Here is a 23,635-nt window from a genome sequence, read left to right on the forward strand (position 1 = left end):
GAGCCCAAATCCAATATCACTCAGAGAAAGAAGGTTTGAGTCCGAAGGGACCCAGAGGGGTGGGGTTGGGGCGAGTGTTTAGAACATAATCTCTTTGGGGGGGGGGATGATATTAGTAGCTGTTGTTTCTAGCTTCTTTTAAAAGAAAAGAGGAAAAAAGATTCCTGATGTTTGCTGAGAAGTGACGGATTTTTTTTTTTACACCACGTGGGCCATTTGTAAGGCCCAATAGACCTATCCAAGTTACTCGCTGTAGACAGCGCTGGAAATAATCAGATTAAGGCCAATTATGCGTGAGATTATAAAGGCGAGTGCTGAGCGGCGGCGCGCGCTGTAGACAGACAGCAAGACATCTGGCCACTTCCCCAGTCACTTCTCTGGTCCTGCGGGCGCCAGCAGCGCCAAGCCCCGCCCGCCGCCAGCCGAGCCCCGCGTGCGGACCAGAGGCGATCACACTCGGGCCTTCTCGCCCGCCTCCCGCGGAGGTAGGCAGGGTTCCCGATCCGCTCCCCCGGCTCCCTGCTCTGGGCCTTGGGGCTCCACCAGCTTCTTGGCCCGAGCTGCTGCGTGTGCAGATGGCCTTGCGCGATCGCCTGACCTCGCTGCGGTGGCCAAGTGCAGGGCTTGCGGCCGGGACCCCTGAGAACCAGGAGCCAGACTGTGCCCAGCTTGGTGAGGGCACGGTTGTCCAGCAGCCGGACCTACGCGAAAGGACCTACGCGTAGGGTCACGGCTTGGGACTGGAGGTGTAACCACTTCCCCCCCAGCCCCACTCCCGCGGGGTGGCCCCAGGGGGCCAAGGGCTCGTGGAAGGGCTTTGTAGGAGGGGCACTCCCCGTGATCCTCGGGGTGCGCGGGCAGGAGACTCAGGCTCTACTGCTGTTTGCTTTGCAGCCAGGCCGGAGCCACGCACAGGCACAGGTCTGCCAGGCCACCACCAGCCCTGGTCCAGCCGTCAGGGCCCACCCGACCGTCGGCGATGTTTTATTTCCACTGCCCGCCACAGCTTGAGGGTGAGTAAACGCCGCTTTCCCTTTCCGGACTGTTTGGCCAGGCCAAGTCAGCCAAAAGCGGCCGGGACCGCAGCAGGACTGATGGGTGTTGGGGTCTTCGCCCCGCGAGGTGGCAGCCGCATGGTGGTGCTTAGGGGCGCCCTTAGCCCCCTCCCTACACCCAGCTCCATCCCTCCGCCCGGGTGCCACCTGCCTCCCACCTCCCTCTCCGCCTGGATCGTGCGCTGCCCGGGGCTATGGGTGCCTCGGGGACGCCTGGTCCTCCCAGCACAGATGCTGGTGTCACGCCTCTAATCGGGGCTCCTCCACCCAGGGGGCCCGCATCAATCTTTCACGGTGTTTTGCTAACATCCCAGAAAGCCAAGGCGAGTTGAACTGCCCGCTGCGTCCTAGGCTCCACCGCACGCCAGGAAGGGCCCCGATGGCTAGGCTGTCCTCACCCTGGGCGTTGGCGAGAGTTCTCCGGGATCTCACACAAAATTCTGGACAACTTAATATCAGTTCCTAGCGGCAAAGCTGTCCCTGGAGGCAAGCTCTGTGCTGGTTACCTGCTCGGCGTATCTAGGCATAGCTTCCTCTCAGCGATTCACTGAATTTCTGACCACAAATGCCCACTCTCGCAAGCCCCCAGGACCAGGGTCTGGTTGTTTAAGGTCTTTAGACTTTAGAGAAAAAAAAATGTCCTTCCCTATTCCGTGTGTGGTCTCTGCTCCCAGTTGTTAGATGGGACAGGGATGGTGAGAAGTGAAGAGCTTGAATCTCTGGGTGTCCCTAAGCCAGGGCCCAGGGGACCCAAGGGTAAATTCTCCCTGCCTCGCACTCTGGCTTATGATGTGGCCCTGAGACCCTGAAACTTGTATATCCCTGGGACACTTGTCCACCTTGCTGTAGGTTACCTTCCGCAGTTTCCAGTCTCAGCCACGATCTGAGAGTCTGTTTTCATTTTCTCTATAAAAGCCCTTAAGCATCCAGCAGAGTTTGCTAAGGAAAGCTGGTGGGAAGCAGTGTTTAAGCTCTGCATGCCTGCATTTCAACACCAGGAAAGACCCGGGCAGGGAGGCTTTCAAGTCAGAAAGGTGCAGTCCTTGATAACTATGGCCCAGGACTGGAGGAGACCCTACTGGTTAGTGGTGTGTAGTTTCTATGTGCTGTGGACTCCGCATCTCAGCACTGATTGCCAGTTCCCAGCCCAGGCTATTGTCAAGCGAGAAAGGAAGAGGTTTGGGCATTTAGCAAGCTGTGTACATTCTGGTGACCCAATGGGGAACCCGTTTGTAAGGGTGACTTAGACCAGAGACCACCCTAGCCCAGGCTCTCTCTCTGACTTGCTTACTGCTCTTTGCTTATTTCTGGGGGGGGGGGGGGCTTGCATTTGCCATTCATGCTCTGTGCAGGCCTCACCTTGACACTGACTCCGACTGATGTGACCAGAAGAAGAGGGAAGCTTTAAGCACCTTTCAGACTTTTATAGGTATAGATCTGTGCCAGTTTTTCAGGAGGGGAGTTTACGTGTAGGTCAGTGTTGCTGGAGTAGGATGATGCTCTGAAGATGGGAAAGTTGAGACTGGCCAAGGACAGACCTAGGGAGATACAAAGGAGGAAGCAAAGCGTGAATGCAGCCTTACTTCTCAGATACTTTGTTCAGATTCAATTAGAGAGTGCTGCATGGGTCTCAAGGGTTTTTCAGAACAAGAACCCACACACTGCCTAGCAAAGCCCTCCTCTCCTCCCTGAAAGGCATCCGATGCTGTGTGGTTCTTGTGATTCTGTCACATGAGCCTTTCATCTCACGTCTGTTATGTCTTATTTGCACCGAGATTGTAGTGTCTCATCTTTGAGATTTTTTCCATGCATATGTATATGGATCTACTTATTTTCTTTTAGACTGCTGTGTAGTATTCCAGTATTTTTTTTTTGCAGAATCTATCTGCTGATGGATGCTTTTGTGTGTTTCTTGTTTATTTCTTAATTGCAACATCTCCAAGAGCATTCTTCCCTCTCTCTCTCAGCATACTTCATAACTGTATTCATAGATTAAAAACCTGTGCACTTAAATCTTTGACTGTTACTATTCAGTTGCCTTCTGATACACTTTCACCAATTGATACCCAAATGAATAATAAATGAACATGCACAATTTATTACAATTTATCGGTTCTGGGTATCATTATGCAGTTTTTTGGACAAAGCAATGAGTCTTTTTTTTTTTAATTGTCCTGTTATATTCTATTTGAGGAGCTGCGTGTAAGTTTATCGAGGAGTCTAGTTCTTTTCAAGAAGGCCGCTCTCATCCCTTTTTCTTTATTCTTAGGTGGTCAGTCTTTGTCTTTCTGGCTTGGTGAGGTCAGCTTTTGCAGGCTTCCGCTGGGAAGCATTGTGAGCAGGGTCGGAGCAAGGTGTAAGTGAGGAGACTGGGGGAGACAGTGACCAGGAAGTCTGAGAGTGTGCCGTGCCTACCAGTCAAATACTTTACTTCAAAAAGAGACAGCATGGCCTCCTGCAAAGTGATGGAAACAAGACTGCTTTGCAGCAGTCCCTTTCGCTGTCTGCTGAGATGAAGAGAAATACTTACCAGGGTTTGGAGAAGGAACGCCATCTGGACAGGAAGACGGCAGGAGAAAGCTCTAGTGGAGAAGGGGGGCAGTATTTTGACAAGACATGTGGTCAGGTAGGGTTAAGTATGACTCAGGGGGACTCTCTGTAGTGGACGGGATATGAAAAGGTCTGGACAACTTGGCCTTCCAGGGCGGAGGTGCTGGTGAAGAATGCTGCTTGGACGCTGTGGCCTGAGAACTGGTCCTGAGCACTTGGTGATTCTGACAGCGGGGCCCATGGCAGGTGAAATGCGCACTGGTTAATGGAAGCCTACCCATTTGTTTTCCTAAGAAGCCATTGTGGACTATCAAGTAAATAGTGCACATTTGGAAAACGACCCAAATGCACGTTTGGGGCCAGACTCTGTTCTGGCTTTATCATAAGTACGGGAGGCTGCTGTCGAGAACAGTGTCTTTTTCCAGGGAAGTGGGGACAGCAGGATGTTGTGTGAGGCCTGGTTACCTGGTGGAGTGCCCTTGGAGAGTGGCCCTAGCAAGTTGGCTTGGTGCAGGCCTTTTGTTAGTGGGTGTCTATGTAATAGATCCGCCATGGTGCTGATGAGCTGTGACCAGCAGTAATTAATAATCGTTTATAAACTCCTTATCTCCTTGAATTCTGCACTTCTAGAAGGAAAGTGGTGTGAACAGCTCTTGGTGTTTTCTTTCTTCCCCATCCTGTAGCCCTTGGTGGTTATAGTAGCAAGGGAGGAATTCAGGCTTCCGTGGGAGGGGCCAAGGTACGGGGTGAGCAGATAAGGGACAGGTTGCAGCCAGGGGTGGGAAGGCAGGCGAGGACCAGAGTTCACTCAAGCCACTGACCCCTCCTGACTTAGAGCACAGTTTCACTGGGAGTGGGCTTCACTGTCTTGGGTATTAAGGTCACCATTGTCCTATGCAGTAGGGAAGCCTGCTTCTACAGTCCAAGGTTTTGTGGGAACACAGGGCTGGGGGTAGCAAGAAGAAGGGTCTTTCTAAGAGCATAGGGACCACGTTGGAAGGATGGGCTCTCTGGGGAGGCGGTGGAAGGGGGTTACTGTGTTTGTGTGTGTGAGGGTCTGAAGACCTGGTCTCGCTGTCCATACTGACCCCATACTCTTTGCAGGCACGGCACCTTTTGGCAACCACTCCACAGGGGATTTCGACGATGGGTTTCTTCGAAGAAAACAGCGCAGGAACCGGACGACTTTCACCCTTCAGCAGGTGAGTACAGACTCCCCATGTGAGAACCAGTTTTTCCCACCTCCCCCCACATCACAGATGAGGCCTTCTCCCTTGTCTTTTAAAAGGAGACCAACTGTTGAGTTAACTAGGTCTTTGTTTTCTTGAATAACTTATGCGTTTGCCTGGGGAAAGGATAGTTAACTTGGGCCTTGTAACTCTGGATAATCAGTAAAAGAAGCAGATATGAAATTTTTGACGTATCTTAGACAGGTTATCTGAGGCACATTTCCCTGTCAGCAGAATGCAGGTTGGACTTTTTTTTTTTCCGAGACAGGGTTTCTCTGTGTAGCCCTGGCTGTCCTGGAACTTGGCTCTGTAGACCAGGCTGGCTTTGAACTCACAGAGATCTGCCTGCCTCTGCCTCTGCCTCCCGGGTACTGGGATAAAATGTGTGCACCGCCACACCCTGCCTCAGGTTGGGCATTCTTATCCCCAAATAGACAGATGGGCAAACTGACTACAAGGTTGACTCATGAGCAGACACTGTTGCTGGCTGGGAGTTGCTGGCTGAAACTTTTCTTCCTGGTTTCCCAGAGCTGAGTGTTCCAAGAGCAGCTTCCTCGCTGAGCAGAGCGGAGGTGACTCCCACACTCCTGTGAGGCTTCTGTGGGGCTGACTCAGCGACGGTTCCATACGTGGACAGTCTTTTCTACTCCCGCGGTGGCACCACGGGAATTACTCTATTCATGAGGCTACCCTCGACTCTTTATCCCTATGATAAACTTGAAATGTAAACACACAGAAATGTCTATTGTCTATTTCTATGTCCCACGGAGGGCACACTGTGGTTGTCAGTAGCCTGGGCTATGAAATCAACTGGGATTTAAATCGTCATTCTGTGGAATTTTCCTTATCTTTTAAAAAAATTATATTTTATTTATTTATTGTATATGTGTTGTACGTGTGTGCATGCACCTATGTGCACACGCATGCCATTGTGTACATGAAGAGGTCAGAGAACAACTTGAAGGAGTTGGTTCTCTCCTTCCACAGTGTCTCTGGGATCAGGCTCCGTTCTTCAGGCTCGGGCCAAGGGCCTTTACTGGCTGGGCCTCCTTTCAGGCCTTTGTGGAATCTTTTCAGACAGCTCTTTTCCTCATTTCCTTCCTGGATTTGATCTTCAAAGTTGCTTCCTCACCACCCCTGGCAACGTCCTCTTCCTCACCCGCAGCCTCTCACCAATAAACATTTTCTCCTTTACCAGTTGGAAGCTCTGGAGGCAGTGTTTGCCCAAACACACTATCCCGATGTCTTCACCAGAGAAGAGCTAGCCATGAAAATAAACCTCACAGAAGCCAGAGTGCAGGTAAACCTTCCTTTAAATTATTTAACTCTCTAATATTAAAACTGGCAAACTTTTTTTTTTGACATCATGACTGCAGAGTGCACATTTGGCCAAAGAAAGCAAATGAGGACTATCTGTCATTTTCATGATGCACTTTAATAACATCAACATAATGTGGAATATTAGATTAGGTTGATTAATCGGTCATTCATAATTAACTAGTGATAATGTTCTACACTAATTTGTCCACGTCTCTAAGGTACTAAATTACATCAATGCACATCCATTTCCTTGCTTTGGAAAAAAAAAAAAAAAAAGCTGAGATGCTATTCGCAAAGCAAATCTGACCGCTCCAGGGTGAGGCCGGTCAATTGCAGAGAACCACGTTTTCAGATGGGAAACAGGGCAGGATCTGCTTTCCAGAAATTGCATCATGCCCAACTTTTCCCCTGCACAGACTCTTTGAGCAAAGTGGACCTGGAAAACACGTGCAATTTAAAAATCTTTAAACAGCAGCAGCGAAAGGGCCGAGCAGATATGGGCTGGCGGGCTGGGGTGGCGGCCACGAAGCTGCAATGCTTTTCTGGAAGCTGCTTTTAAGTGCCGACCGACCGAGCCCAGCAGCCGTGCCCTAGTGAGTACGGGAGGCAGACTCACAGGGCTGCCTCTCCAGGCCAGTTATTCTGTGAGCACAATTATATATTCATTTTATTTATGGGGTTTCCTCCATGCTGTTTCTGTTCTTTTTTATGTAGGAGCTTGGGGTTAAGACTATGCAAAGATCTAATTGTAGGAAATATAATAGTTTGCTTTCTGTTCCCCTGGGTCATGTTAGTATCTCTTAAAAACCAATGGCTGAAGAGAGATAATGGAATTCTGAGCAGTAAATTGGGGGTTGTAAACAAATTATTTCCCCTATAATCAGATTATGTGATCCTGATTATTAAATCTGAACATGAATCATTGGTCATATGCGGGCAAATTAAACTGATTATTATTTGGGAATGAAAATGTTCTTTGGCCCGGACCCCGTCTATAGTTTCTTTTTTTAATGCCAGCTTGCCAATAGCTGCCTAAAGACTGAACTGCAAATTGAGATAAATGACACAATTATTGAGCATTCAGAAGTAGCAGATCATAACTTGTCCCTGAAAGGTGCAAGGGTAAGATAGGGTGGTGACAATTAGAGCGGAGAAGTGTTGTCCAGGCTGTTGTTGGCTATTATGCAGGCAGACAATGGCAGCCAAGCTTGTGCTTCGCCGCCTTCCATGTGGGGACAAGAGCCTTGGTGGCGGGAAGGGAGATGTGTTTACACTTACACCACTTGCTCATTCAAATATGATTAATGTTCTATAAAGCAGGGTCTTAATCGAAGCTGATGTTGTCCAACAATAACTAAATAGGGAAATAAACGACTCCATCATGCTCCTTCCTCAGAAGCAGGCGAACTGTCAGTGAAAAGCCATTAAAATATGATAATGAAAAATAGCTCAATTAAATGTTGTTATAGCTGTGACCTTCATTCAATTAAGACACAAGAAAGTGTCTGCATTTTGCTTTGCATTTAACTGCCCTAAATTTAGAATATAGATAAAATCATTATTCAATGGTTGCTGATATGTGCAATTAAAAGCCAACACGATTAAAAAAAGAAAGAAAGAAACTCAGTTGAAGGAGAAAGAAAATTAAGAGATGGGGTGGGCTGGCCGAGGGCTCAGCCTCAAGGACCCAGGCTCTTTCCCCATTCCAGTGTTCCATGGCCAGGGGTTTGGCATGTTGTCCCTGGGAGTTGGAGAGAAGCCTGGCCAAACCCAGTTTTTAGACAGAAATTATCTCTGAGAAGAGAAAAGGTGAGGAGGGGGTGGTTTCTCTGGGAAAAGATCCGTGGGCTTTTGTTGCCTTCTGTGACCATCTTGAGCTGGAACTCCAGGATTCTATCAGGCAAATGTGTGTGTGTGTGTGTGTGTGTGTGTGTGTATGTGTGTGTGTGAGAGAGAGAGAGTGTGTGTGTGTGTGTGTGTGTGTGTGTGAGAGAGAGAGAGAGAGAGAGAGAGAGAGAGAGAGAGTGTGTGTGTGTGTGTGTGTGTGTGTGTGTGTGAGAGAGAGAGAGAGAGAGAGAGAGAGAGAGAGAGAGAGAGAGTGTGTGTGTGTGTGTGTGTGTGTGTGTGTGTATTATCTCCCAAGACTTAGGAATCACCTGACACCGATTGATTTCTAAGGGGGTACCAAACCAAGGTCAAGGTCAGACACAGACCTTCTCCTCACCTAAGGATAAAGTAGTAACGTAGATGGGACAGTAGCCCATCTTTACTGAGTGTCCAGTTGCCGTACACCAGGCACTGTGAAATATTTAACTTTGTCTTTCCAACAATGTTTAGGGGTGGTAGCATTGCCCTCTTTCCCAAAAGTGTGGCCCACAGTCCTGAGCCAAGCCACTGGGCTTCTTGTTGTGGCTTTTCAGTTTGCCACTTGGATGAACTTCAGCAGGCCAGTGAACCTCCCTGTCTGTGAAATGGGGGTGACAGGACTATTTATCTCTGAGGGTTGCTGAGGACCCCAGCCCACATTTGTTAACCAAGATTCAGATTTTCTAAGCCACGCTGACTCCAGAGGGAGGGTTGCTCCTGGGTGCTGTGGGTGGCCGGTCAGGAACAGGTTCCTGCAGGACGATTCTTCAGGGCAGAGCCCAGGTGTGAGCTTGCTGGAAGGTGCGGTGTATCTCCTTTGACGAGAAGCCCCCCGGAACAGCATTTTGCAAATTGCTTTCACCGTGTTCCCTGTAGGGAAAACTTTTCACATCAAATTCAGGTTCTCGCAGGCAACTGAGCATTGCAAACTCCTACAGGATGACGCTTTCCCTTCCTGTGGGCCATGCCCTTGATGTTTTCTGCTCTTTACTCCTCTTGAAAAGTGCCTGTCAGAGGCAGTTCAGCTGATCCATCTGTGGCCTGAAGTTCGGAGGCAGAGAACTGAGGGTGTTGGTATGGGCCTCCTGGGGGGTCGTGCTTGGGTCACGGCTGGCTCCTCCTGGCTGACTGTCTGCCTCCCTTGGGTGTGTTTCCTGTGGGGGATTCAGGTGTGGTTCCAGAACCGAAGAGCCAAATGGAGGAAGACGGAGAGAGGGGCGTCTGACCAGGAGCCAGGGGCCAAGGAGCCCATGGCAGAGGTGACACCACCACCAGTGAGGAACATCAACTCCCCGCCCCCAGGGGACCAGGCCCGGAGCAAGAAGGAAGCCCTGGAGGCCCAGCAGAGGTAAGGTTAGCTGGGCCATGGACGATGGGTCTGGGGTAGCTCTGTAGACAGGCTAGACCTCAATGGAATGTTCTGTTTTTGCCAGCCTGGGACGAACCGTGGGCCCTGCTGGGCCTTTCTTCCCCTCCTGCTTGCCAGGGACCCTCCTGAACACAGCCACTTATGCCCAGGCCCTGTCACATGTGGCATCTCTGAAAGGTAAGATTTGCTGGGCGGGTGCGGAGGGTGGGGATGGTCGAGAGGGCGGAGACTGTCTGGCCTCCCCGCTGTCTCCGCTGGGCAGCCTTCTGCTCCTATCAGTCACAGCCAGGCTCACAGTCACCATCCATTTCCACACTTGAAGTCCTGTTTGATTTCGAACAGCCTGAGAATGTAGGTGAATGTTAATTCATCCCACCCAACAGAGGGCTTTTCTCAGAGGAAGCCCTCTCAGAAGCAGCCACGTTTCCAGTCTCCTCCCTCACCCTGGTCATAGTTGAAGGCGCTGATCTGGAGCTCCTGGGGAGGTCTGGGAGGGATGGCTGTCTCAGCTTCCAAGGACCTGTTCTGTGCATCTTGCTTATTTGCGCTCCGCGGGGATTCCTCAGGACAGAGGTCTGAATCCTTAGGACTTCCGATGTCTTGTCAGTGGCTGGTATTGAGAGGGGAGACATCTACTGTAGTTTGCTTGGTCAGGCCCAGAGCAAAGGGCTTTGCCGGGCTGTTCCGTGGGGATTTCTGGGGGCACTGTCCCCAGAAGTGGGGGCTTATCTAGTGTCTTTCAATCCCAGTCCACAAAAACAAAACAGCACGAAACAAAACCCTGCTGGAGATGTTTAGTCATCTGGTGACTGCTGCGCTGGCCGGAAAGAGGGAGGGCCCCACGGTGTTTGTCACGTTAGGCCTGGGGGATGGGCATGTGGGTGTGGGCTGCAGGTTTTTCCCGGAGAACAGGCCTCCTGCAATATCCGCTGCTTGTGCCGAAGCATCCCAATTCGAAGCTGAGAAGTATAAAAGGCTCCGGAACCACACACTTGACTATAGAGGTGATGCAACATGTGGAAAATTCCACACCGGCCTCCTGTGACAGGAGGTTGTCAACAGTCAGAGGTACTAAAATTATTGTGCAAAATTCCCTTCCTGCTCAATGTGTAAATGCCCAGGAAACCTACACAAACTTTGTGTTTGGACTTCTGGCTCAACCCCAAGATACCTTATTATGCATATTCAATATTCCCCATATCTTAAAAAAAAAATCCCAGATCAGAACCATTTCTGGTCTCGGGCATTTCAGATAAGGGGTGTGCAATCTGCACAGAGATGGGCTGCTTAGCCAGCTCAAGGTCCCAGAGGAGCTTGGCATTATCCAAGGGGCTGATCCCGACAAAGGGGCAAGCCTCATCCCTCTGTCTATAAAGCACTATCAGCGGTGGCGAGGGGCAGTTCAGCCGCGAACGGCCACCTCTAATAAACATGTTCCGCTCCCTCCACACCAGCCCTCTAAGTGGGAGCGATTGCACATTTCTCCTTTCTTGTAGTTCTCGGGGTGTCTCTCTCTCTGGGAAGCAGAGATGGGACCCTTCAGCGGAGCTTTGCCTGCAGTGGCTGAGGGAGGGTGGGGCAGGCAAGAGCTAAACTTTGGGACGGGAAGGGCAGAGCAGTCCGGCAGCAGTGGGTGGGCAGGGAGGGGGGGTCAGCTGAGGTTTGTGCTCTCTGTGTCTTAGGGAGCATCCACCTTGATGGTGTCCTAAGGTAGAGGGCAGGGCTGGCAGAGGGCTGCTGATTGGGCCAGCTGTTTATACACATCTGCCTCCCTCCCTGCTTTCTCCTCCATTTCCCCTTGCACCCCTTCATTAGTCCCTTTGGACTGGGCTGTGCACCCCCAGAGGCTGTCCTGTGCCTACCTTGTTAGGAACTGAATTCCTTTGATAGGACATTGCTTTGGGGGACCTGGGGTGGGCAGGGCCTTGCAGAGGAGGCAGGAATCACAGTGTGCTCACCATCTCTGCACACCGCAGGGGCCTGCCTGGGAGCCTACAGTGTCCTCCGTGTGCACACTGTTCCTGGCAGGTCAGGATTAGGTAAGGAGAGAAGGTGGACCCACAGCATACTAGGATGCTTCTAGAGCAGTGGTTCTCAACCTTATAAGGCTGCAACCCTTTAATTTAGTTCCTCATGTTGTGGTGACCCCCCCCCCCCCAACTGTAAAATTATTTTCATTGCTACTCCACAACAATAATTTTGCTACTGTTATGAATCATAATATAAATATTTTTGGTGATAGAGGTTTGCCAAAGGGGTCAAGGCCCACAGGTTGAGAACCATTGTTCTAGAGGGAGAGGGAAAAAGTGAGACAACTGAGCAGTGTAGTCCCATTCTGCCTCCCTAGAGACAAGCGAGCCCTTGCCTACTGTTCTGGAAGCAGAGGGCTCTTTTGATTTGTCGTTTTCCTGGGTCAAGACAGGCATGAATAAAACACAGATTCTGCGTTCCTAGGGACAGTGATGGCAGGAACGATGCTGAGGAACTCTAAGATTTGGCCTGGGCGGAGGTGAGGTGGGGTTAGAAAGACCAGCAGGCTTTGCCCACAGAGGGCCAGTGGCCTACCAAGCCAGCTGAAGGTAGCAAATGGGAGAGTGGATAATTTTGCTAGAATTTCTGAATTTTCTATAGAAGTTGGAAATGTGTTTTTATTTGGAAGATTCCTGCCTTACTTTTTTTGGACAGCTATAAAGAAGCACATAGACCAGTGGTTCTCAACCTGTGGGTAGTGACCCCTTTCACAGGGGCCGCCTAAGACCATTGGACAACACAGATATTTACATTATGACTCATAAGAGTAGCAAAATTACAGTTATGAAATAGCAACAAAAATAATTTTATGGTGTGTGTGGGGTCACCATGACATGAGGAACTGTGTTAAAGGGTCACAGCTTTAGGAAGGTTGAGAACCACTGATGTAGACTATGATGTATTTAGTTAAGAGACATTTGTTTCTTGTTGTTCTAGAAGCTTGGAAGTGAGAGTTCCAGCAGCACGGGTCTCTACTGAGGCCTGGCTCTGGGCTACACACACAGCAGAAAGAGTAAGTGAGCTAGTCCTCAGGCCTCCTTCAGGAGGGCACCATTCTTCTCAGCCCTTGTCTCTCCTAGAGCCCTGCCGCCTAACATTGTCAGCTGGTGGGTTAAGATGTCAGCACATGAATGTGGGGGAGAACAATCACTCAGTCCACAACAGTTTGTGTTTCGAATGCTGTCTCCGAAGTTTTGGGGGTCAACACACAGCACATCCATGAGCAGTACTAGGGACCTGCCCTTCTGTGGTCCCTGCTGAGCTGAGAAGGATTTTTCTCTCTGTCTTCTCTGCTTTCTGAATTCTTCTCCTGTGTTCCTATTCTCTCCTCCTCAGATTCCTCCCCAGCAAAGCCCCTTCCCGGGGCCCTCCCTGGCCACCCTCTGTGGCCCCACGCCCTTTGGCCTCCCTGAGCACCTGGCTTTTTCACTTTCTGCAAGCTCAGGCACATGGGAAAAGGAGGGAAATGAACAATTATTGAAAATCTCCTCTGTGTTGGCCAGGCAGGCTCACGTCTTAGTCTTGTCTGCTAAGTTCTTGTGGTGACATACATGGTCAGCATCCGGCAAGGAGGGGATTCGGATAGCTTCCTAGTGTGCTGGGGCTAGGATGGTTGAAATAATGGCCGGGTTGTCACTTCCTCCTGTGACAGCTCTTCCAGATAGGACGGGTTCTGATCTGGAAATCCCCAGGGCTGCACCACTGTCTGCTGTAGATCCAGGTGGGCTCTGCAGCTCCTGAGACTTGTTTGGGGTAACTCCAGGATACAGAGTGAGATGTGTCCTTCTGTTATAAGTTGGTTTCTGAACACTCTTGAGATTCAACGCTCAGTTGTTTTGTGGGACGTGTGTTAAATGCTTTGGAGAGAGGTCAGATCCCCAACTCTCAAAGAACATCCCCTTTCTTCCCAGACTTTCCTCAATCTTCAAAATGAAGTGAGTTGCGGCATGTGGACTCAGGAGAGGAGCCCCACTTTCTAGGGCCTGGTTGAGTTCTAGGAGCCCTGGCTTGTGACTCAGTTTCCATTACTGCCTGTACCCCCAGATGCTGGCTGGGTCCACTGTCTCCTTCTCTTGGGCTTGAACTCAGTGTCCGAGGGCCCTGGCCAGCAAGAGACTGCATCAGCCAGTTGGGAAGACCATTGTGTATACAGGAGCTCAGAGAACCTGTCTCGGCTTTCTAGAAATAGAAAACTCAAGTTCAGGGTCAGGAAGTCAGTTGTTCACAACTGGCAGTGTTGGGGCAGATGTTTGGCTCTAGCAGATGTGGGCAAAGGGCACTGTTAAGGCAAAGCCATTATCAAGCATCCCTCCCTGGTGAGTAAGAAAGTCAGACTGGACCCCAGCAGCTTAGTTTTTTCTTTGATCTTGTGGAAAATTCCATGGGGCTATATCTCCACCTGATTTTTGAAAGTTAAGGTCATTGAGGGGGAGGGATGGTCCAGAAAGTATGTAGGTAAGAGGGACTTCTGGCCATTCTCTGGGCTGTGCTCAGTCTAAGCAGTCAAGGCAGGTAACTCTAGATGGTGGCTTCCTTAGAAAATCAGAGGGACCAATTTTGCCTCTTTGGAAATTCCTGTTGAGGGTAGAGCCTGGGACTTGGCTAGACGGCTGGAGAAGCCAACATTGGTCGCTGTCTGAAAAATCCCTACATCCCATCATTTCTGAAGTTTGGACTTGATGGCTGTCTCAGGCCCAGAGGTGAGGGCAGAAAGCATGCCATGCCTCCTGCTCTGTCCTCTGGTGCTGGTGGTGCTGTCTGGAGCCAGGCAGGCTTCTGGGCTATGGTGCATACACGGGAGGCTCGGTGTTGTGACCTTAGGGATGACGCAGTGCACTAGGACACAGTTGTGCTGGTCAGCTGGGGGACGCTGGCGATGGAAACAGAGGCATATAGAAAGTCCACGATGACAGCCTTTGGTGGGAGGAGCCTGTGGACCCTCTAGTGGGGCAGTTTTGAGGAGTGTGCAGAGGGGATGTGTGAGACCAGCTTGCAGGCTCACTGAGTAGCCACCATCTGAGAGTGAAGCAGCTGGCTCCCCTGGCCAGGCAACTGTTCACCAGGGACAGAGTCAGAAACCTGAACCCAGGCACGCTCCTCCTTAGTCAGTGTGCAGAGGCTAGCATGGATTCTAATAAGTGGCCTGGCTGGTGCGGCCTGAGCTCTCCCTTTCTCTAGCCTTTTTGGTAAGTCCTTAAAAATTTGTGTGTGTGTGTGTGTGTGTGTGTGTGTGTGTGTGTGTGTGTGTGTGTGTGTGTGTTAGCAGATTAGCAGAGTCGGGGGAATGTGTACATGGGATGGAATGTGGAGGCCATGCGTGAGGACAATAGACAGCCGTGGGAGTTGAATACTGCCTGCCACTAGTGCTCAGAGTCCTATGATTTCATCTTGTGGCATGCCTGGTCATCTCTTACGGACCCACAGAAAAATCTGCTCCCGAGACTTCTATGTCCTGGAGCTTTGTTGTTCTTGGCATGCCCCTCCCACCAACCCTTGCCTCATATCTTCCATAACTCTAAGTTTTGACAATGTCAAAGGGCTTTAACAACTCTTGTACGGTGTCGTGGTGCTTTCTAGGTCATGTGCTTTGCCTATGGAATGCTTTGAGAGGACTCACACTGGTCAGACAGGCTGGCCTGGCTCTCACATAGCGTGGCTCTTGATAGAAAGTCACAGGACCCTGCTTGGACAGGGAAGGTTGACAGAACAGCAGTGGGTATCCAGAGGACAACATCAAGAATTTTTCTGTGTTGTCTTAATGGACAGCCTTGGGATTGTGATTCATTAGTATAGAAGAGGTTATTAACGGCCACAGTGGCACTTGGGTTTGTTCCGGGAAAGTGCTGGCTGCAGGTGAGCAGGCCCTGCTGGGGGCTGGAGAGGCTAGGGCAGCCGAGGAAGGAGCTCCCTGGAGGACTGAACTGCTTAGCTCCATGCCTCTAACCTGTGATTCACGGAATCGAGTGTGCCAGGAGAGAGTTTTCATGACGCACATTATGCTCTGTCCAGCAAGCTTGCCAGTGGCATCACAGGAGACCTTCCTCAAGGAAGTCACATCTCCTTGCTTCACCTAAATGCAGTCAACCTGCTGATTTTTAGGATGAGATAGCTTTCCCATTGAAGTGGGCATTCTGGAATACTGTAGTTTTTGCCATTTGAATTGTGCACATACACACACACACACACACACACACACACACACATACACACACACACACACCGTATCACAGGTGCATCACATGATGTTCGTTCACACCATGGTGAAATTTTCATGGTGTTTCTCAGAATAAACTTCCCATCTTTAAGTGGCACGTGACTGAAGATAAATCACACAGTGTGCATTTTGGGAGAGTCTGCTCTCTCAGGCTGTGTTGCTCTGTGTACTTAGGTTTAGCTGTAGATTCTTTGTGACAGCTCATATACTTGAGAAGGTCATCTCTAAGTATAGTTTGTCTCTTTTTTTTTCATATTTGTATACTCTTCCTTTCCTTGTCTGGATTTGCTGGTTAGAATTCCTGGTATATCAATTTCTTGTTTTATTTCTAGACAGAGTCTTGCTATGTTGCCTCCACCACCTTCAACTCCTGGGCTTATGTTCTCCTTCTGTCTTTGCTTCTCAAATAATCTTGAGTAGAAGTGACCCTACCAGGTAGTCCTGTGCTCGACTGACTTCCTAACTAAGTTTTGTTGAGATTACAGCTAACACCTCACGTAAGTAGCTGTGCTAATCAGCCTTTACTGTAACCATCTTTCCAGCGCCACTGGTCATCACGTCCTGGTTTCCTCAGTTCCGAGACTCTCTGTCCAATTAGATGTAGACATTTTGAGGTTGCTCTTGTAGACCTTTAAAATCAACAAACTCAGACAATATTGCATCTCTTTTTTGGAGACAAAATCTCACTCTGCAGACACTATGTAGCAAGTTGGCCTTGAATTCACAGAGCTCGACCTGTCTCCCTGGCGTTGGGATTAAAGTCGGGTGCCACCACACCCAACTCCATCTTCCTGTCCTGTTGATGTTAACTGTCTTGTCCTATTCTTGCTCCCCTGGAAAAGCTCTCAAGGCCTTACAATCCTGTCTATGATCCTTATTTGCTTAACTATTTGTGGTGCTTAAGACAGAACCCAGGGTCTCCCACAGTAACCATGTGATTGACCACAAAGCTATAGTCTCAGCCCTTGGTGTTTCAAGAAAAAAGTTTCACATATGTTATGGCTCAGGTTGGCCTCAAACTCAAAATCCTCCTGCCTCAGCTTCCCAAATGCTGGAATTATAGGAATGTGCCACCATGCCTGGCTTATCTTTACTTTTCAAGAGGCCTCTTATCAAAGGGGGCTACCCCCTTCTTGTCCTCGTTCATGATTTTAAAATCAGTGCTGAGAGTGGACGCAGAGCTTCATCAGATGTTTTCTCAGCAGCTGCTGAAATGGTCCCATGGTTTTTCTTTGCGTTAATATGATGAATTATGTTGATTGGCTTTTTAAATGTTTACATTCCCGAAGTAAACCCAAATTAGATGTGTCATGTTATCCTTTTTATAGATTACTAGATTTGATTTGCTAATATTTTCTTTAGGCTTTCTGCATTTATTATCACAAAGAGGTTGATCTGTGCCTCTCTGTTTATTTACCATTAGCTTACAGAGTAGCGGGTTTCCTTTGGCATTTTCACACAGAGTTCTTCTGGTGGACCCTCCCCTATAATCTTTCTATTTTATTTCTTTTAGCAGCATCTGTACTGACTTCCACAGTGGCTTCGCCAGTTTACATTCTCACAGGCAAGGAATATTTGTTCTGCTTTTCCCGAATCTTCACCAGCATTGGCTGGTTTTATTTTCTTAGAATCTCTAATCCAGGTTTTGGTTTAGCTTTGCTTAGCCATGATTACCTCAAATCTTAGCACACTTGTTCTTTGTTCTGATAAGGATTGGTTCCAGTATCCTCCATGGACACCACAGTCTATAGACACTAAGTCCCTTCAATAAAACGGTGTCGTGTCTGTGTATAACCCATACTACCTTCCCGTCTGCATTAAACCATCACTAGGTTACTTATGCTCCTTAATGCTATTTGAAGGCTTGGCAAATTGTTGTGCGGGGAGTGATTACAAGAAAAATGTCTGGATGTGTTCAGCAGAGAATATGATTCCTCTGATGAATCCAGGAACAGATACAGTGGGCCTGTTACATAATGAACCTGCTTCATTCTCCCCGAGTCCTGAGGACTGGCTGGGCTCTGATGGACGGTTCTGCTGCTTTTACTCGGGATCTTCCAGACAGGAGCAGGGGCACCCCTTCTTTCTCTCTGTGGTTCCTCTCATTCTGGGCTGGGATGAAGTTTGGTGGTGGTAAGGTTCCAAGAGTATAAAAGCAGGAGTTGCCAAGCCTTCCACACCTGGCCCACAGCTGGATGGGTACTATCTTTGCTATATTGTAGTGATGAAAGCCAATCCCGGGGCCAGCTCAGACTTGGGGGAGGGAACTTCCCAGGGCTTCAGTACTAGAGCTATGTTTCATTGGAAGCTTTCTTTGGAGACCAACAACCATAGCTATAAGGGATATGTTGATCTTGTGACATGAATTAGGGCATTTGTTTTTAAACTCAGCTCACTTCCCAGTCATTGCTATACACACTTTGAAGGTGTTGGTTATATTGGACTAATTTCTAGATCAGTGGTTGTCAACCGTCCTAATGCTGCAACCCTTAAATACGGTTCCTCATGCTGTGGTGACCCCCAACCATAACATTATTTCTGTTGCTACTTCGTAACTGTAATTTTGCTACTGTTACGAATCATAATGTAAATATCTGTGTTTTCCGATGATCTTAGGCGACCCCTGTGGAAGGGGTTGAGAACCATTGCTCTAGATCCTTCTAAGACACTCACCTCTGCCCCAGCATGGTCTTTGCAGAGTGGAAGGTAATGAAGCTTGGGGAAAGCAGGAGAGAAGGCCAAGGTACTCTGGGAGTGGAGAAAGGCTCTTTAGGAAGGTAGAGGGATATTGATCCTAGCCTGTACTCTAGGCTGTCTGTGTTTCTCCAAAGCCCTGAGCCTTCATCATCCAGTATCAGCAGGACACCACAGACTGCTCTAAGGGCTAAGCATCCAATAATGGCTTAGGTGATTCCCTACCCTAAGGGGCTGGAAGGCTAGGGGGCTGGATATGCAGAGGGAGTTAAGTTGGCTATGAATCCTTGAGTCAGGCGACAGAGATGTGCAAATGACAAGAATTTGTTCGGCAGAGGAGTGAGGAAGGTTTGAAAGAGGTGTAGGAGATTCCCGGGGGTGGGGGTGGGGTGAGGGCTTCCTGGGACACATGGACTAGCTTCAGCTCCTTCTTCCCCTTACTGGGTCACCTGTGAAAGGAGGGTCATCATGGCCACACCTAGAGGTGCTATGGTAAGTAGGCATGTCTCCAAGCCTAGCACAGCAATTCCAGTTAGTAATAGCAATTGACTTTAGGGCCAAGAGGACAAGGAGCAGAGGTTAGTTTGGGCCTGATAAGAGCTTGGGTTTAGATGTCTGGGGCAGAAGAACTTAAACCCCACAAATATTTGCTCATCCAAGGAAGGGCCTCTTGGCCCCCAGGGGGCAGTGATAGAGGCCCATGGTGCATGGGCAGTGCCCAGTGCCCCGGGAAAGCTGCAGGCCTGCAGGATTCCCTAATGCAAGAGTTTAGGGGAACAGGGAACCTGAGGGACAGAGCATGGTCATTCCTCATGTGGAAAGTGATTGGGTCTGTCCTAGCTCCCTCTCTGCCTGGCTGTTGTTCATTATTTATATCAGTGCTAGCTCCTGGGATGGTGAGCAGATATCTGAGACACTAAACTTAAAAGGAAGAGAAGTCTGTTTCAGCTCCTGGTTTCTGAAGTTTCATCTTTTTGTACTATTGCTCTGAGCCTTTGGCTGCATAGAGCGTCACAGCAGGGGCATGTGGTGAAGGAGGCCTGTTCCTCACGGCAGCTGAGAAGCAAAGGGATGGGAGAGCAGGGGGTCAGCGTTTCAATCTGCCTTTCAAAGACATGTCCCCAGGGGCCTAACTTCTTCTCACAGTCTCACCCCCTAAAATCCCCACCATCTCAACAGTGCCACAGGCTGGGGACCAATTTTTAATAATACATGGACCTTTGCAGCGGTGTGTGTGTGTGGGGGTGTACATTCAAATTCTGGAGGGGTAGAGAACCTGACACTCATGATTTGTGAGGAACCTCCTCGGTGAACATCTCTCCATGTAGCAGTGGGGGAAACTGAGGCCAGCAGAAGCAATAGTACTGCTCAAGGTCACAGAGTACATCTGCTAGTGGCAGGCCACGTCAGCGGGACACCCGAGTGTGCCTCTCTGAGACCCCAGGCCAGGCTCTCGGATTGATTCTGTTTCTTTGACAGGCACCTGCTGTCATCTTCTAGCTTAAAACCTCCAGTTCATTTTCTGGAAGTCATTTCCTATGGGTGCTGATGGGTTTGCCCTTCCTGCTAATCAATGGGGCCCAGGAGTGCGGGGAGCTGAGAGGAAGTGTTCAGCTGGTGCCAGAGGCTGAGCAAGGCAGCCAGAAAAAACAGCCTATGCATGCCCCTGCATTTGCGCTGGCTGTGCTGGGGGTTCTCAGATGTGGGAACAAACAAACAAACAAAAAACCAAAACAACAACAACACCCCAAAAACCTCTGGAAAAGCATCTAGGAAGAAACAGGACACCTTCATTAACCCTGGAATGGCATCAAACACCTGGTGGCGATTGTGAGTAGAATTGGCCCCTGTCCACGAATGTTTTCTGAATGATGAGTAAATGTGGAGGTATCGGATTTATATGTGGTAGAGGGCATCAAGGTAGTATGTGATTCAGGCTTAGTAGCACTATAGGAACTTGCCAAAGTAGCTTCATGCTCTTGGTATCAATCACAGTGTGTGACTTTGCCGTGGCCACGGGGTTCCCTTCCATGAGGAGGCTTGGAACCTGGGCCATAGAAATCTTGAGAGACTGGCATGGGCCAACTCGCTAGAAAGGACAGATTGTCCCTCGCTTTCTCCATCCCCCACATATTCCCTGAGTGTTTACGTTGTATGAAAACGGGACCCTTTGGTTCTGGGATCACGGGCTGGAGAAGGGTACTTACAGCAAGCTTGGAAGCGTGACGAAAACACACAAGCGAATATCTCATGGTGCAAAGGCTGAAACACCACAGGGCAGGACCAGGAACACATAATCAGGGGTCCATAGCAGGAGACAGTGGCTGAGCATGAATTCGGCTTTGCAGTGTAGCTGGTTATGACAAACACACCTAGCCACAGCTCCTAAATCCAGGCTGAAAATATCACGGGCATCTGCTCACAGACCCATGCAGGTTCTCCTCGAGAATTTAGGAAATAGGTAATGGGGCTCAGAAATATGGTTCTTCATTTATTTATCTGGTTAGAAAGCAAAAAGGACTACAGCATTGGTAAGAAATGTCGCACCAGTCCATGCATCGCTGCTCTCGTTCAACTTTCCATTAAACTGGAATGTCCCAACAAGGAAACAGTGTAGCCGAACACTACCTGCCACCCACATGGGTCACATGGCCCTTTAGGAGGAAACTGTGCTATTGGCAGAGACGAGACAGAGCTAACTTAATTTTTCCTGTCAGTCTCTGTAGTAGATCAATTAAGCTGCCAAGAAGATCAAATATTTCAGACTGTATTTATTACATTAAGTATTTATGTTCAGGCCAAGCCTTTAAAGCATGATGTCATATAGGGATAGAGGCCGATTAGATCAGTTCAGCAGAATTTGCTGTAACTTAATGGAAATGTAATTGTATGTTTTAATTTAGTGTCCAGGAGGTAGTATTTTCCCAAACAAAACAATTCTCAGGCTGTGTTTAAGGACCACGTATTTTTGCATGATGGCAGAAGTTGGTGGTCTAAGGGAGGGAGGTTTTGGGGGGTGTTACAGGCTTAGGGGCTGCTTGGGTCCCATGTGACGGGACTTACAGATGTCAGTTCTCACCGACTGGGAGATGTATGGAGTGTTTCTGGGTGAATCTCACCGTGCATCCTCAGCTTTATGTCTGTACTAATAGTCTGGTGCAGCCGGAGGCCATTAGCCATTCAGAGTCTTTGCTGGGAGCTGAGGACATAGTCTTTGCTCCTTTGCAGCTTCAGGGGACTGGAGCAACATCTGTCCCATTGTCTGCATGGGAGCAGACTGGAAAGCAGAGGCCACAAGAAGTACCAGACATGCTGTTGATGAGAGCAATACCTCCTTAGCTCAGAAAATACAATACAACGCAAATAAAAGATGATACATAACCAGCAAACAGAACCAACCACTTTTTTTTTTGGTATTTGTGCAACTTTTTTTTTACCCTGTAACTTATTTATAAATTTAAATTTGTTATTAAAATTAATAAATGTTATATTTCTAAAAATTTTTAAATGTAAATTTATACATACCTGTGATAACAAAATCAACATGCCATATATATTTGTAAATATTCTATATGCATGTTATTGGATTCCTCTGAGAGTTCTACACCCACAGATTCAACCCCACAGAGAAAGAAATAGAAAATTGACTTTTTCTTGTTGTACAATAAAGAATACAGCACAATTATCTTCACAGCACTTACATTTTATTAGGTATTTGTTACAAGGGGTTTAGCAATTATTTACGGTTTAGGGGAGGAGTGTGAAAAATGACAAACTTCTGTCACTTTATTTAAAAGACTTGAGCATCCATGGGTTTTCATATCCTCAGGGGGTCCTGGTACCAATCCCCCATAGATAGTGTGGACAGCTGTGTGTGCTCTTTTTTCTTTTTCTTTTCCTTCCTTCCTTCCTTCCTTCCTTCCTTCCTTCCTTCCTTCCTTCCTTCCTTCCTTCCTTCCTTCCTTCCTTTCTTCCTTCCTTCCTTCCTTTCTTCAGTCTATTTATCATGTATGTATGTATGTATGTATGTATGTATGTATGTATGTATGTATGTATCTATCTATCTATCTATCTATCTATCTATCTATCTATCTATCATCTACCCATCACCTCTCAAGTTCTGTCTGTCTATCATCTACCCATCACCTCTCAAGTTCTGTCTATCTATCTATCTGTCTGTCTATCATCTACCGATCACCTCTCAAGTTCTTTGAGATCCTACAGGAAGAATGCTTCCCTTGTGAACTAATCATTTTTTAAAGGCTCTGCTTCCCTGTGACATCACTGTGAGGATTAGGACCTCAATATACAGATTTTGCGGGCCCACATATATGTCAAAGCCGGATCACTCTGACTTCCTGTCCCTAGACCTGCTTGCTATTTAGTTCTTGTCTTTCCCATGGCACTAGCCATTCTCCCGCAGTGCAAGTTCAACACAGAAGCAGTATGTTCTGGATATTGACGAGCAGACCACTCATGGTTCTCATTGCCGTGTGCCATACCAGAACATCTTCCTTTGTAGAGAATTTAATTTTTGGCCCAATCCGATGATGGATTTTGGTAAACTAAGAACAAAACAAGATGGGAAAACGAAGGAAAAAAAAGATTGAATGATAACTTCTCTAGCTAATCCCTTCTGGCTCTCCAGGTCTAGAAATCAGGAGCTTTGAACATTTGTTTATCTTACTTCTCAAAATTCTCATAATAGAATGAATATTCTGTTTCTGGGGCAGATGGAAAATTTGGCGGAGGAATAAACGTGGCCAAAAGAGTGCAGGAATTGTCCCCATGGCAGGGTGGGGAATGTCGCCTCAGTGGAGCATTGTGACGCCCATCTCCTGTTCTCGGGGCCATGCTCTGGGATACTCAGAACAAGTCAGGCCGATTAGAACAGAAAACTGAGGAAGCTGTGAGCTGGGACTTTCAATTGCTCTCTACTGTTTTCAGGATTTATGGAAGTTACAGTTTGAGGACTTAGCACCCTACTTTCTAGACTAGATCTCAGTGGTAACTTATGAAGTGGAAATGAAGTAAGAAGCAGGCCGAGAGACATCCTTTCATCCTTGAGCTTCTGAACTCAATGATGACTTGATTTTGCTGTAGGCATTTTCTAAATGTCTTTGTTACTTCTTTGATGCACTAGAGAAGAATGCTCAGCCTCTTCTGGCCAACTCGATGTCACTGTCACTAATAGTCATAAGTGTGGCGTGGATTTCAAAGCTTCATACAACTTCATTTTGTGTGACTTGCCAATCTGTTATGACAGCTTCAAGCCATCATTTCCTAATTTTTTTAAAAAATTATCTAT

At 48.3% G+C, this 23,635-nt stretch overlaps 1 protein-coding gene across 1 annotated transcript in view; it reads left to right on the forward strand.

Moving 5' to 3' along the window:
• The first annotated feature begins 252 nt into the window (after nucleotides 1-252).
• Nucleotides 253-23,635, forward strand: part of Drgx (dorsal root ganglia homeobox) — a 34,074-nt gene continuing 10,691 nt past the window's right edge. The window contains exons 1-6 of the mRNA XM_006976722.4: nucleotides 253-485; nucleotides 895-1,013; nucleotides 4,710-4,807; nucleotides 6,033-6,134; nucleotides 9,190-9,368; nucleotides 9,454-9,566. Of these exons, the coding sequence (XP_006976784.1) occupies nucleotides 980-1,013; nucleotides 4,710-4,807; nucleotides 6,033-6,134; nucleotides 9,190-9,368; nucleotides 9,454-9,566 (526 nt within the window). The 5' untranslated portion in view covers nucleotides 253-485; nucleotides 895-979. The remainder of the gene's footprint in view (nucleotides 486-894; nucleotides 1,014-4,709; nucleotides 4,808-6,032; nucleotides 6,135-9,189; nucleotides 9,369-9,453; nucleotides 9,567-23,635) is intronic.

This window comes from Peromyscus maniculatus, chromosome 9 (assembly GCF_049852395.1).
Source record: "Peromyscus maniculatus bairdii isolate BWxNUB_F1_BW_parent chromosome 9, HU_Pman_BW_mat_3.1, whole genome shotgun sequence".
Lineage (NCBI taxonomy): Eukaryota > Metazoa > Chordata > Mammalia > Rodentia > Cricetidae > Peromyscus > Peromyscus maniculatus.